Raw genomic sequence first — 15,000 nt, 5'->3', positions numbered from 1 at the left:
TGGGATGTTTTTGTGACATTTTTTCCCAACATATATTTGTGGCTTAGTTGATGATTTGGTCACTTTTTAACAATATATTTTTGTTACTCTTTTCAGTGTCTTTGTTGATGTTTTTTTGGGAGGTTTTTTATTTGACTTTCCTCATTCGGACTGCCCCCTCCCTCCCCTCCCGGGCTCCTTCTGGCTGTTGACTGATCTACGGGATATTAAGATTATTTTAAGTCGGTCGGTTTGTGTTTTGAAGCTCGTTTAAAGATGATAAAGATTTTCTTTCTGTTAAAAACTGGTGCATTGATGTCATTTAATGTATTTATTAAGAGAAATGCAGTTTTATTGTGTGGAAACAAGCACACAGACACACACACAGACATACACATATAGAGACAGACAGACACACACATATACATATACATATATATATATAGATAGATAGATAGATAGATAGATAGATAGATAGATATACACACACATGTAAAGACACACATATATAGACACACACAGAGACACTTTTTATAGAGCTGGATGTTTAATTTCAACTTAAGTTCCCCATAATGTTTAAAAATTTACATATTTAAATTGCACAAATCCATATCTTCTTGAGTAATGGTTTGTTCTGTAAAATATCTTCTTTTGTGTGACCAAAATTCAGTTTATACACACACACACACGAAGAAGACTTGACTACGGAGACACAGACCAGTACTGATGGGTTTTATACATTTAATAAAGAGATTGAACACAGAGAACACTGATCCACTAGTCCAGATGTCTGACTGCACAGATGTTGGGATCCTTCATGAACTGTGGGTGTTTGTGGGTCACCGACATGAAACCTGAAAGGGGGAAAGTGACGTGAATACACACATATCTAAATATTACTTTAAAAGTGAGAAACAAGCTGCAATGTAACGCTAACGGTTAAAACCGCCCGTTAGGGTCACTAAATGTTCGGTTGTTGCCGCTGACAGACTCAGATTATTATTCTAAGAGTCACAACATTATGGGATGGATCCCTACAGAGATAGACCTTTTAGTTAAAGAGTAAGATCCTTTTAGTTTAACATGAAACAGCCCCGAAATCACCATCACCAAACTCCACCAGATTCCATGTAAATAATCACGACTCTTAGCGTGTATAGAGCCAGCATATCTCCACCAGACTCCATGTAAATAATCAGGACTTTTAGCGTGTATAGAGCCAGCATATCTCCACCAGACTCCGTGTAAATAATCAGGACTTTTAGCATATATAGAGCCAGCATATCTCCACCAGACTCCATGTAAATAATCACGACTCTTAGCGTGTATAGAGCCAGCATATCTCCACCAGACTCCGTGTAAATAATCAGGACTTTTAGCATATATAGAGCCAGCATATCTCCACCAGACTCCATGTAAATAATCAGGACTTTTAGCGTGTATAGAGCCAGCATATCTCCACCAGACTCCATGTAAATAATCAGGACTTTTAGCGTGTATAGAGCCAGCATATCTCCACCAGACTCCATGTAAATAATCAGGACTTTTAGCGTGTATAGAGCCAGCATATCTCCACCAGACTCCATGTAAATAATCAGGACTTTTAGCGTGTATAGAGCCAGCATATCTCCACCAGACTCCATGTAAATAATCAGGACTTTTAGCGTGTATAGAGCCAGCATATCTCCACATTTAAATGGGTGAATTAAGGGTTTATTTCAACCAAACCAGAGTGGTGATTGTTGGAACAGTGGAAAGATGAACCAAGACGGCTTTTGGTAGTTTGATTGAGTTTCTGTCCACTTTGAATGAAGTGTGTTTTACGACGATAAAAGTCCTGATTATTTACATGGAGTCTGGTGGAGGTGATTTCGGGGCACACAAACATGATAACGTGACTGTAATGAGAACGTACCCATGGAGTGAGCTTTCTTTATGGCTTTAGAGACTTCCTTTTGTTTCCTTCCACACAAACCTGGAACACAGACAGATGCCATGAATCTCAATCTCTCTCTCTCAATCTCTCTCTCCCCTCTCCTCTCCTTCCCTGTCTCCTCTCCCCTCTCCTCCCCTCTCCTGTCTCCTCTCCCCTCTCCTTCCCTGTCTCCTCTCCCCTCCCCTCTCCTCTCCTTCCCTGTCTCGTCTCCTCTCCTCTCCCCTCCCCTCTCTCGTCTCCTCTCCCCTCTCCTTCCCTGTCTCCTCTCCCCTCCTTCCCTGTCTCCTCTCCCCTCTCCTTCCCTGTCTCCTCTCCTTCCCTGTCTCCTCTCCCCTCTCCTTCCCTGTCTCCTCTCCCCTCCCCTCTCCTTCCCTGTCTCCTCTCCCCTCCCCTCTCCTTCCCTGTCTCCTCTCCTCTCCCCTCTCCTTCCCTGTCTCCTCTCCTCTCCCCTCTCCTTCCCTGTCTCCTCTCCTTCCCTGTCTCCTCTCCCCTCTCCTTCCCTGTCTCCTCTCCTTCCCTCTCCCCTCTCCTTCCCTGTCTCCTCTCCCCTCTCCTTCCCTGTCTCCTCTCCCCTCTCTTTCCCTGTCTCCTCTCCTTCCCTGTCTCCTTTCCTTCCCTGTCTCCTCTCCCCTCCTTCCCTGTCTACTCTCCCCTCTCCTCTCCTTCCCTGTCTCCTCTCCCCCCCTCTCCTTCCCTGTCTCCTCTCCCCTCCCCTCTCCTTCCCTGTCTCCTCTCCTCTCCTTCCCTGTCTCCTCTCCTCTCCCCTTCCCTGTCTCCTCTCCTCTCCCCTTCCCTGTCTCCTCTCCCCTCTCCTTCCCTGTCTCCTCTCCTTCCCTGTCTCCTCTCCTTCCCTCTCCCCTCTCCTCCCTCTCCCCTCTCCTTCCCTGTCTCCTCTCCCCTCTCCTTCCCTGTCTCCTCTCCCCTCTCTTTCCCTGTCTCCTCTCCTTCCCTGTCTCCTCTCCTCTCCCCTCTCCTTCCCTGTCTCCTCTCCTCTCCCCTCTCCTTCCCTGTCTCCTCTCCTTCCCTGTCTCCTCTCCCCTCTCCTTCCCTGTCTCCTCTCCTTCCCTGTCTCCTCTCCCCTCTCCTTCCCTGTCTCCTCTCCTTCCCTGTCTCCTCTCCTTCCCTCTCCCCTCTCCTTCCCTGTCTCCTCTCCCCTCTCCTTCCCTGTCTCCTCTCCCCTCTCTTTCCCTGTCTCCTCTCCCCTCTCTTTCCCTGTCTCCTTTCCTTCCCTGTCCCCTCTCCTCTCTCCTCTCCTGTCCTGTCTCCTCTCCTGTCTCCTTCCCTGTCTACTCTCCCCTCTCCTCTCCTCTCCTCCCCCTCCCCTCCCCTCTCCTCTCCTCTCCTCTCTCCTCCCTTCCCCTCCTCCCTTCCCTTCCCCTCTCCTCTTCCCTACCTGCTGGTTCTGACCCAGGTCCAGGTGTGGACCCAGACTCACCTGTGAGGTGTCGTCCGTAGATCCGGCCCGTGTGAGGAGAGATGAACTGAGACAGCAGCTGCGAACAGAAGACAGGAAATAACCTCCGTCAGCTTTCAGTTATGTTCACGCTTCAACATTCATTTAACGTATGAAAAAGTAGAATATTGGAAAGAAACACGTTGGTAGTTTCAGCGTTGCTCTTTGGGATGAAAGCTGCTGTAGAACTAGATGCTCCCCATCCCAGCACATTCTTCGGGTCACGGTACGGTATATTTTTGGGTTTTTTTTGTGCAAACGACAGTTTTCTTTACAACACCGGTGCTGCGGAGTGCAATAACTCGCCATTTAGCTTTATGAAAGTCACGATGCCATGTTGGGATTTGAAACCAAATCCTCCGTCGCTGCCCCGATGTGAGTCGAGCGTACTCAGATTTAAACGTTTACGGCATAACGTGTCTTACTGAAATTTGTGAAATCTGCAAAATAATAAACTTGTAGCTAGCAGTCATTTCAGAAACGTTTCAGCCATCTATGATTGTTTTGATTGCTAACGTTAGTTCAAAGCGCCGTTAGCATCTAGTAGGCTACTTGATTGCTAACGTTAGTTCAAAGCGCCGTTAGCATCTGGTAGGCTACTTGATTGCTAACGTTAGTTCAAGGGCGTTAGCATCTAGTAGGCTACTTGATTGCTAACGTTAGTTCAAAGCGCCCGTTAGCATCTAGTAGGCTACTTGATTGCTAACGTTAGTTCAAAAGGGCGTTGGCATCTGGTAGGCTACTTGATTGCTAACGTTAGTTCAAAGCGCCGTTAGCATCTGGTAGGCTACTTGATTGCCAATGTTAGTTCAAAGCGCCGTTAGCATCTAGTAGGCTGCTTGATTTGCCAGCGTTAGTTCAAAGCGCCGTTAGCATCTGGTAGGCTACTTGATTGCCAGCGTTAGTTCAAAGGGCGTTAGCATCTGGTAGGCTACTTCATTGCTAACGTTAGTTCAAAGGGCCGTTAGCACCTGGTAGGCTACTTGATTGCTAACGTTAGTTCAAAGCGCCCGTTAGCATCTGGTAGGCTACCGATTGCTAACGTTAGTTCAAAGCGCCGTTAGCATCTGGTAGGCTACTTGATTGCTGCGTTAGTTCAAAGGGCGTTAGCATCTGGTAGGCTACTTGATTTGCTAACGTTAGTTCAAAAGGGCGTTAGCATCTGGTAGGCTACTTGATTTGCTAACGTTAGTTCAAAAGCGCCGTTAGCATCTGGTAGGCTACTTGATTGCTGCGTTAGTTCAAGCGCCGTTAGCATCTAGTAGGCTACTTGATTTGCTAGCGTTGGTTCAAAGCGCGCCGTTAGCATCTGGTAGGCTGCTTGATTGCTAACGTTAGTTCAAAGGGCCGTTAGCATCTGGTAGGCTACTTGATTGCTAACGTTAGTCAAAAGCGCCGTTAGCATCTGGTAGGCTGCTTGATTGCTAACGTTAGTTCAAAGGGCCGTTAGCATCTGGTAGGCTGCTTGATTGCTAACGTTAGTTCAAAGCGCCGTTAGCATCTGGTAGGCTACTTGATTGCTAGCGTTAGTTCAAGCGCCGTTAGCATCTGGTAGGCTACTTGATTGCTAACGTTAGTTCAAAGCGCCGTTAGCATCTGGTAGGCTACTTGATTGCTAACGTTAGTTCAAAAGGGCGTTAGCATCTGGTAGGCTACTTGATTTGCTAACGTTAGTTCAAAGCGCCGTTAGCATCTGGTAGGCTGCTTGATTTGCTAGCGTTGGTTCAAAGCGCCGTTAGCATCTGGTAGGCTGCTTGATTGCTGCGTTAGTTCAAAAGGGCCGTTAGCATCTGGTAGGCTACTTGATTTGCTAACGTTAGTTCAGCGCCGTTGGCATCTGGTAGGCTGCTTGATTGCTAGCGTTGGTTCAAAGGGGCGTTAGCATCTGGTAGGCTGCCGGTTGCTAACGTTAGTTCAAGCGCCGTTGGCATCTGGTAGGCTACTTGATTGCTAACGTTAGTTCAAAGCGCCGTTGGCATCTGGTAGGCTACTTGATTTGCTAGCGTTAGTTTCAAGGGCCGTTAGCATCTGGTAGGCTACTTGATTGCTAACGTTGGTTCAAAGCGCCGTTAGCATCTGGTAGGCTACTTGATTGCTAGCGTTAGTTCAAAAGGCCGTTGGCATCTGGTAGGCTGCCGATTGCTAACGTTAGTTCAAGCGCCGTTAGCATCTGGTAGGCTACTTGATTGCTAACGTTAGTTCAAAAGGGCGTTAGCATCTGGTAGGCTACTTGATTGCTAACGTTAGTTCAAAAGGCCGTTAGCATCTGGTAGGCTGCTTGATTGCTAGCGTTAGTTCAAAGCGCCGTTAGCATCTGGTAGGCTACTTGATTGCTAACGTTGGTTCAAAAGGGCCGTTAGCATCTGGTAGGCTGCTTGTTGCTGCGTTAGTTCAAAGCGCCGTTAGCATCTGGTAGGCTGCTTGATTTGCTAACGTTAGTTCAAAGGGCGTTAGCATCTGGTAGGCTGCTTGATTGCTAACGTTAGTTCAAAGGGCGTTAGCATCTGGTAGGCTACTTGATTTGCTAACGTTAGTTCAGCGCCGTTAGCATCTGGTAGGCTACTTGATTGCTAGCGTTAGTTCAAAGGGCCGTTAGCATCTAGTAGGCTGCTTGATTGCTAACGTTAGTTCAAGCGCCGTTAGCATCTAGTAGGCTGCTTGATTGCTAACGTTAGTTCAAAGGGCCGTTAGCATCTGGTAGGCTACTTGATTGCTAACGTTAGTTCAAAGCGCCGTTAGCATCTGGTAGGCTACTTGATTGCCAATGTTAGTTCAAAGCGCCGTTAGCATCTGGTAGGCTACTTGATTGCCAGCGTTAGTTCAAAGCGCCGTTAGCATCTAGTAGGCTGCTTGATTGCCAGCGTTAGTTCAAAGCGCCGTTAGCATCTGGTAGGCTGCTTCATTGCTAACGTTAGTTCAAAGGGCCGTTGGCACCTGGTAGGCTACTTGATTGCTAACGTTAGTTCAAAAGCGCCGTTAGCATCTAGTAGGCTGCTTGATTGCTAGCGTTGGTTCAAAAGCGCCGTTAGCACCTGGTAGGCTACTTGATTGCTAGCGTTGGTTCAAAGGGCGTTAGCATCTGGTAGGCTGCTTGATTGCTAACGTTGGTTCAAGCGCCGTTAGCATCTGGTAGGCTACTTGATTGCTAGCGTTAGTTCAAAAGGGCCGTTAGCATCTGGTAGGCTGCTTGGTTGCTAACGTTAGTTCAAGCGCCCGTTAGCATCTGGTAGGCTACTTGATTGCTAACGTTGGTTCAAAGCGCCCGTTAGCATCTAGTAGGCTACTTGATTTGCTAACGTTAGTTCAGCGCCGTTAGCATCTAGTAGGCTACTTGATTGCTAACGTTGGTTCAAGCGCCGTTAGCATCTAGTAGGCTACTTGATTGCTAGCGTTAGTTCAAAAAGGGCCGTTAGCATCTGGTAGGCTACTTGATTGCTAACGTTGGTTCAAAGCGCCGTTGGCATCTGGTAGGCTACTTGATTGCTGCGTTAGTTCAAGGGCCGTTAGCATCTGGTAGGCTGCTTGATTGCTAACGTTAGTTCAAGCGCCCGTTAGCATCTGGTAGGCTACTTGATTTGCCAGCGTTAGTTCAAAGCGCCGTTGGCATCTGGTAGGCTACTTGATTTGCCAGCGTTAGTTCAAGCGCCGTTAGCATCTGGTAGGCTGCCTTGATTTGCCAGCGTTAGTTCAAGCGCCGTTAGCATCTGGTAGGCTACTTCATTGCTAACGTTAGTTCAAAAGGGCGTTAGCACCTGGTAGGCTACTTGATTTGCCAGCGTTAGTTCAAAGCGCCGTTAGCACCTGGTAGGCTGCCTTGGTTGCTGCGTTAGTTCAAAGCGCCCGTTGGCATCTGGTAGGCTGCTTGATTGCTAACGTTAGTTCAAAGCGCCGTTAGCATCTGGTAGGCTACTTGATTGCTAACGTTAGTTCAAAAGGCGTTAGCATCTGGTAGGCTGCTTGATTTGCTAACGTTAGTTCAAAGCGCCCGTTAGCATCTGGTAGGCTACTTGATTGCTAGCGTTGGTTCAAAAGGGCGTTAGCATCTGGTAGGCTGCTTGATTGCTAACGTTAGTTCAAAGCGCCGTTAGCATCTGGTAGGCTACTTGATTGCCAGCGTTGGTTCAAGCGCCCGTTAGCATCTGGTAGGCTGCTTGATTTGCCAGCGTTAGTTCAAAGCGCCGTTAGCATCTAGTAGGCTACTTGATTGCCAACGTTAGTTCAAAGCGCCGTTAGCATCTAGTAGGCTACTTCATTGCTAACGTTAGTTCAAAAGGGCCGTTAGCACCTAGTAGGCTACTTGATTGCTAACGTTAGTTCAAAGCGCCGTTAGCATCTAGTAGGCTACTTGATTGCTAACGTTAGTTCAAAGCGCCGTTAGCATCTAGTAGGCTACTTGATTGCTAACGTTAGTTCAAAGCGCCGTTAGCATCTAGTAGGCTACTTGATTGCTAACGTTAGTTCAAAGCGCCGTTAGCATCTAGTAGGCTACTTGATTGCTAACGTTAGTTCAAAGCGCCGTTAGCATCTAGTAGGCTACTTGATTGTGTCAAGAATTCTCTAAAAGACGTGTTCTTCGATTTCTGGAGGAAGGAGGAGAGGCTGGGGGTCGAATTGAAAGTTAAGCAAAAGGTTTAATGAAACTGGATGAAAACGAGAAGACAAAACACAAACATAAAACACTGCAGCTGACAGCGGACTGATCTCATGCTTCATCCTTGCGGAGTCACAGAAGAACAGTCATGTGACATGACAAACAATACGCTGTAAACAGCGGACTCCAATTGCTTCCTCTTACGGGGTCACAGATTGAAGTGCCGAATCATTCTCCTGCTCCCACATTTATTCCTGTCTCTCAGGATAAGGACACACCTCTGAATTTCAGGTCTACTCCAGGTCACAGACTAAGGTTGATTATCATGGAAGTGTTGATTCTACAGTAATATGCATTTCATTTGTTCTAATCACGGCTAGCTCAACAGTTACCTTTCCTGTGGGGACAATGGGTCTCCTACAGTATGCTAAATATCCGCCATGACCTGATCAATTCTTTAGAAGCTACAGACGGTGTGAGCCAGACCAATGCTAATCAGTGAAGTTATTTGATTAGATCTAGCAAGTACATTGTTTTCAAAACATAAGCCGGGTTTTAACTTTTTAACTTCAACAATTGCTAACGTTAGTTCAAAGCGCTATTAGCATCTAGTAGGCTACTTGATTGCTAACGCTAGCTCAAAACGCCGTTTGCATCTAGTAGGCTACTTGATTGCTAACGTTAGCTCAAAGCGCCGTTAGCATCTAGTAGGCTACTTGTCGCAAAGTGACGCATGCGCTAATCACATCGGGCAGAGACACCTCCAAACGATTCCAATAAAGAAACGATTCCAAGTAGGAATCGGTTCTAGATGCCAAACCCTAATGGTGTGTAACTGCCTTTACACCTGGTGCTTGGCTCACCTGGTGCCTGGCTCACCTGGTGCCTGGCTCACCTGGTGCCTGGCTCACCTGGTGCCTGGCTCACCTGGTGCCTGGCTCACCTGGTGCTTGACTCACCTGAGTGTTTTTGAAGTCCACGGTGACGTTGCAGAGGAGACATCCTTTCTGTGGCTCTTTGAACGGGTTCTCCATCTTCACGAGCTTAAAACATGAAGATTACGTGTTCATATAACCGGGTTATTACTCACTATTACACAGGGATGGAATAAGCATAAGATCCTGTAAGGGCCACAGAGTTTACTGACATGCTTCAGTTTAACCGAAAAAAAAGTTAAACAGCTTTGGCTGTGTTATTGCATTTCTCATGTAGCTTTCTAATTACAGTTTGGTCGACATAAAACCATTAAAAAAGTCAGCAAAAAAGTTTCTTTGCCATCCCAGAATTTAGAAAATCATAAACAAATTATTAGATTACATTTTTAAAAGCAGGCTACCAGCCTGAATGACACACACACACACACAGAGAGACACACATATACAGAGACACACATATACAGAGAGACACACATATACACACACACAGAGAGACACACATATACAGAGAGACACACATATACACACACACACAGAGAGACACACATATACAGAGAGACACACACACACACAGAGACACACATATACAGAGAGACACACATATACACACACACAGAGAGACACACATATACAGAGAGACACACATATACAGAGAGACACACACACACACACACACACATATACAGACACACACAGAGAGAGACACACACGCAGACAGACACACACACACACACACAGAGAGACAGACACATACAGTGAGACACACACACATACAGTGAGACACACACACATACAGTGAGACACACACACATACAGTGAGACACACACACACACACAGACTCACAGACGGACAGAAAGAGACACACACACACACACACACACACACACACACACACACACACACACACAGAGAGAGACACACGCAGACACACACACATACAGAGACACACATACCCACAGAGACAGACAGACACACAGCAGATCTGCTTTGAGTGTCCCATAATTACAGTGTTTTTTCCATCACACTGGCAGAAATGGGTTCCCATAAATGACATACATGAGAGATATATATTTTATATATATATATATATATACACACACACACATATATACAATCTAAATACCCACCGTGTCATCTTTCTGTCGGACTACATTTGAAGAGCCAGAGAGACTTCTGAGACCTGCAGGAATTAGACCACAACAGACCGTTAGCTCCATGGCTAACGTTAGCATCAGCAGCATATTGTGTATTAAACACAGCGCGAACGTTTACGTTGCACCTAATAAAGTCTAAAACCCATTCCCTCAGCATACAGCCTTACCCGGGTTACCATGTCGGGATAAAACAGGCTTTAGCCTCTGTAACCCTCTCAGGGCGAGCATTTTGACCTGATACAGGACCGGAAGGTGTCTCGCGGAACTCCGGTGCTTAGCGGTAGGAACTAAATAATAGTTCCTACCACTTATATATACAGTTATTGTTAAGTAGTTGGAGGCAAATTACTTGTCAAATGTAGCTGTATTTGTAAACATCGAATAAGTATACGACGTGTGATGTTTTTTTGTGTGTTAGTCGATTTAAAGTTTCAGATTTGAATGTAACGTTTTTTTTTTTGCGGAAAGAATTAACGGTTACCCTTTTTACAAAGATATAACAAGACAAGATAGAAAGCACCCCCGGCCCGGACTGAGTGAAGGCGTCGCGTTAGCACACCTTGCTACTTATATTACTTAAAGTAATGATACGGATTATGTACACAACTACGCATTAGCGTCAGTAAGTAGCGTATGCGACTTTTAACCGAGAGCCCGTGTTAATTTTCACCGTTTTTAATATTCAGTCACATATTAAGCACTTTTTGAACTATAAATTGACAGAAGTTGGAGCCGTTTAAACCGGTGTGTTATCCGGTATGATAGCTTTATTTTGGGGTAACGTATCAGTCGCTTTCAGAAGTTAAACTAGTAAAAATAAGGAAACTGTCGGTTGATTCTGCTAGCTAGGTGAACGGTAAACCGAAGAAAGAAATGAGTGGGGGATTTCTCTCTTGTTCTGATGATGCTGCTGCAGTCAATTTTTTTTAAATGTGGTGTTTCCAGATGACGCTTTCACGTCAAACAAAGTTGTAGCTATTAACGGAGACGTTTTTTGTTTATCTTTGCGACACCCTCTATACGCTTTCTACGGGAGGTTGAGGTTAGTTTGCGGTGAATAATTAGCTCGCGGAGGGAACAAATACGTGAGTCCAACTGCCAGGGCTAACGGCTAACGGTCAGATAGCTAGCTAACGTTTGATTGGATACGGCTACGGCGACGACAATTACGTTTAGGCACAAAAACGACTTGTAAAGTTAAGTAAAAAGATAGTTGTTTGGATTAAAACACTCCCGATGAACGAACACGCGTTTCCTGGGTGAAAGTATAAAAAATATAATAATAATAATAAGTAATTTTGCGTAACATCCGGCCGTAGCTGTATCCCTTTCTAGCCCGAACGTTCGGTAGCCTTGGTAACAGTTTACTGTAGGTGTCTGTAGCAGTCTCTTACAGTTTGAGTTTTTGTTTACTAGCCACACACACACACACACACACACACACACACACACACACACACACACACACAGAGACACACAGACAGACACACACAGAGACACACAGACAGACACACACAGAGACACACAGACAGACACACACACACAGAGACAGACAGACAGAGACAGACAGAGACACACACACAGAGACAGACACACACACAGAGACACAGACAGACAGACACACACTGACACACAGAGACACAGACATACACACAGCTAGACAGACACACACACACACACACACACACACACAGAGACACACACACAGAGACACACACACACACACACACACACACACAGCTCTGTCTTCCAGTGTGAGTTGTTGTGTACTAGCCGAGCCTGTTTGACATGTAGCATCAGCTGTTTGGTATCCCGAGGAGGACAGTAATGAACAGTGGGAAGCAGGAAATCCAAATAAAACGAGTTTCCTGTCAGAAGAGGTCGAGGGACGGCCTGAAGTCTCACCTGACCCCCGCCAGGAAGAGAGCAGCCAAGCCCCCCCCCAGCACACAGCCACAAGCATGTCCCAAAAACTGGAAGCTGAGCAGCATCATGGCTGATATTCCCGCTGCTGAGGTAGGTTGTTATTAGTTAATATAACCCAACAGCCACACACACATACAGAGAGACACACACACACATATACATAGACACACACACACACACATATACAGAGAGACACACATACAGACACACACACATATATACAGACACACACATATACATAGACACACACACACATACACACATACAGAGAGACACACACACACGTATACATAGACACACACACATATACAGAGACACACACACATACACATATACAGAGACACACACACACACACACACACACATATACATATACATAGACACACACACACATACATACAGAGACACACATATAGAGACACACACACACACACATACAGAGACACACACATATACATAGACACACACACACACACACATACATACAGAGAGACACACACACACATACATACAGAGAGACACACACACACATATACATAGACACACACACACATACATACAGAGACACACATATAGAGACACACACATATACATATACAGAGACACACACACATACAGAGACACACACACACACACATATACAGACACACACACACACACACATACATATACAGAGAGACACACACATATACAGACACACACACACATACATATACAGAGACACACACATATACAGACACACACACACACACACACACATACACATACAGAGACACACATACACACACACACACATATACAGAGACACACATACAGACACACACACACACATATACATACACATACAGATACAGAGAGACACACATACAGACACACACACATATACAGAGAGACACACATACAGACACACACACACACACACACACACACATACACATACAGAGAGACACACATACAGACACACACACACATATACAGAGAGACCCATACAGACACACACATATACATATACAGAGAGACACACATACAGACACACACACATACATATACAGAGACACACACACACACATACACACACACACACACACACATATACACATACAGAGAGACACACACACACATACAAAGAGACACACACACACACATACACATACAGAGACACACACACACACACACATATACACATACACACACACACATACAGACACACACACACACATATACACACATATACACATACAGAGAGACACACACACACACATACAGACACACACATATACATATACAGAGAGACACACATACAGACACACACATACATACCGTATACACTAACACTGATCTACCTCAATAGTGCTTAAGTGCAATGTTGAAATGTGGATGCCTGTATGAGTGTTTTTAGCATTAACATAATATGTTTGCAGTATTACCTTTTCTTTTTTTACTGTGTATATATTTAGCTATATGTTAACTCATAGACGTTTGGCACTGACAAGGTCTGCACTTAATTTCGTTGTATCTGTTGACAATGACAATAAAGATATTCTATATTCTAATAATCCGCAACTACATGGATAAGTAAATAAGAATCACTTATTTACTTCAGGTTTTACTTACCGGTACATCTTTATTAATACTATTTAAGTAGACCTGTTGTGTGTGTGTGTGTGTGTGTGTGTGTGTGTGTGTGTGTGTGTGTGTGTGTGTGTGTGTGTGTGTGTGTGTGTGTGTGTGTGTGTGTGTGTGTGTGTGTGTGTGTGACAGTGTGTGTCTGGTGTGGTGTGTGGCGTCCTGTGTGTGTGTGTGTGTGAGAGCTGTAGTTTAACAGTGGTGTGTGTTGTGTATCAGTTCTGCAGTGACAGTGAGGACCTGTTCGGGGACTATGACAGCCTCCTGTGTGTGTGTGTGTGTGTGTCTCTCTCTGTGTGTGTGTGTGTGTGTGTGTGTGTGTGTCTCTCTGTGTGTGTGTGTGTGTGTGTGTGTGTGTGTGTGTGTGTGTGTGTGTGTGTGTGTGAAAGAGAGAGCTGTAGTTTAACAGTGTTGTGTATCAGTTCTGCAGTGACAGTGAGGACCTGTTCGGGGACTATGACAGCCCTGTGTGTGTGTGTGTGTGTGTGTGTGTGTGTGTGTGTGTCTCTCTCTGTGTGTGTGTGTGTGTGTGTGTGTGTGTGTGTGTGTGTGTGTGTGTGTGTTGTGTGAGAGAGCTGTAGTTTAACAGTGTTGTGTATCAGTTCTACAGTGACAGTGAGGACCTGTTGGGGACTATGACAGCCTCCTGTGTGTGTGTGTGTGTGTGTGTGTGTGTGTCTCTGTGTGTGTGTGTGTGTGTGTGTGTGTGTGTGTGTCTCTGTGTGTGTGTGTGTGTGTGTGTGTGTGTGTGTCTCTCTGTGTGTGTGTGTGTGTGTGTGTGTGTGTGTGTGTGTGTGTGTGTGTGTGTGTGTGTGTGTGTGTGTGTGTGTGTGTGTGTGTGTGTGTGTGTGTGTGTGTGTGTGTGTGTGTGTGTGTGTGTGTGTGTGAGAAAGAGAGCTGTAGTTTAACAGTGTTGTGTATCAGTTCTGCAGTGACAGTGAGGACCTGTTGGGACTATGACAGCCTGTGTGTGTGTGTGTGTGTGTGTGTGTGTGTGTCTCTCTCTCTGTGTGTGTGTGTGTGTGTGTGTGTGTGTGTGTGTGTGTGTGTGTGTGTGTCTGTGTGTGTGTGTGTGTGTGTGTGTGTGTGTGTGTGTGAAAGAGAGAGCTGTAGTTTAACAGTGTTGTGTATCAGTTCTGCAGTGACAGTGAGGACCTGTTCGGGGACTATGACAGCCTCCTGTGTGTGTGTGTGTGTGTGTGTGTGTGTGTGTGTGTGTCTCTCTCTGTGTGTGTGTGTGTGTGTGTGTGTGTGTGTTGTGTGAGAGAGAGCTGTAGTTTAACAGTGTTGTGTATCAGTTCTACAGTGACAGTGAGGACCTGTTCGGGGACTATGACAGCCTCCTGTGTGTGTGTGTGTGTGTGTGTGTGTGTGTGTGTGTGTGTGTGTGTGTGTGTGT

At 45.6% G+C, this 15,000-nt stretch overlaps 2 protein-coding genes across 7 annotated transcripts in view; one reads left to right on the top strand and one right to left on the bottom strand.

The window, feature by feature from the left end:
* Window positions 1-700: 700 nt before the first annotated feature.
* On the bottom strand, window positions 701-10,344 carry mrps18c (mitochondrial ribosomal protein S18C). The gene is made up of 6 exons (XM_028600922.1): window positions 10,217-10,344; window positions 10,023-10,075; window positions 8,919-9,002; window positions 3,351-3,408; window positions 1,895-1,954; window positions 701-833 (listed from the first exon to the last, which is right to left on the bottom strand). The coding sequence occupies exons 1-6, from the start codon at window positions 10,275-10,277 to the stop codon at window positions 757-759; spliced, it is 393 nt and encodes a 130-aa protein (XP_028456723.1). The 5' UTR covers window positions 10,278-10,344; the 3' UTR covers window positions 701-756.
* A 50-nt stretch (window positions 10,345-10,394) lies between these two features.
* The window catches only part of helq (helicase, POLQ like), a 64,696-nt gene continuing 60,090 nt past the window's right edge, over window positions 10,395-15,000 (top strand). For 5 of the 6 annotated variants that reach the window (XM_028600918.1, XM_028600916.1, XM_028600915.1 and 2 more), the window contains exon 1: window positions 11,724-12,065. In XM_028600918.1, coding sequence (XP_028456719.1) covers window positions 11,877-12,065 — 189 coding nt within the window. In that variant the 5' untranslated portion in view covers window positions 11,724-11,876. Of the gene's footprint in view, window positions 10,672-11,723; window positions 12,066-15,000 lie in introns of those variants that run through there. The other variant, XM_028600917.1, reaches the window with a different exon arrangement.

Source organism: Perca flavescens, chromosome 16 (genome assembly GCF_004354835.1).
Source record: "Perca flavescens isolate YP-PL-M2 chromosome 16, PFLA_1.0, whole genome shotgun sequence".
NCBI lineage: Eukaryota > Metazoa > Chordata > Actinopteri > Perciformes > Percidae > Perca > Perca flavescens.
Note: the sequence above shows the minus strand (reverse complement) of the source record. Positions and strands in the feature narration are given on the sequence as shown.

Coding starts and splice junctions, on each gene's coding strand:
- mrps18c (XM_028600922.1), bottom strand. CDS start 10,277: ATGCTCGCCCTGAGAGGGTTACAGAGGCTAAAGCCTGTTTTATCCCGA. Junction 10,076..10,216: donor ATCCCGACATGGTAACCCGG/GTAAGGCTGTAT, acceptor TAATTCCTGCAG/GTCTCAGAAGTCTCTCTGGC. Junction 9,003..10,022: donor TCCGACAGAAAGATGACACG/GTGGGTATTTAG, acceptor TCATGTTTTAAG/CTCGTGAAGATGGAGAACCC.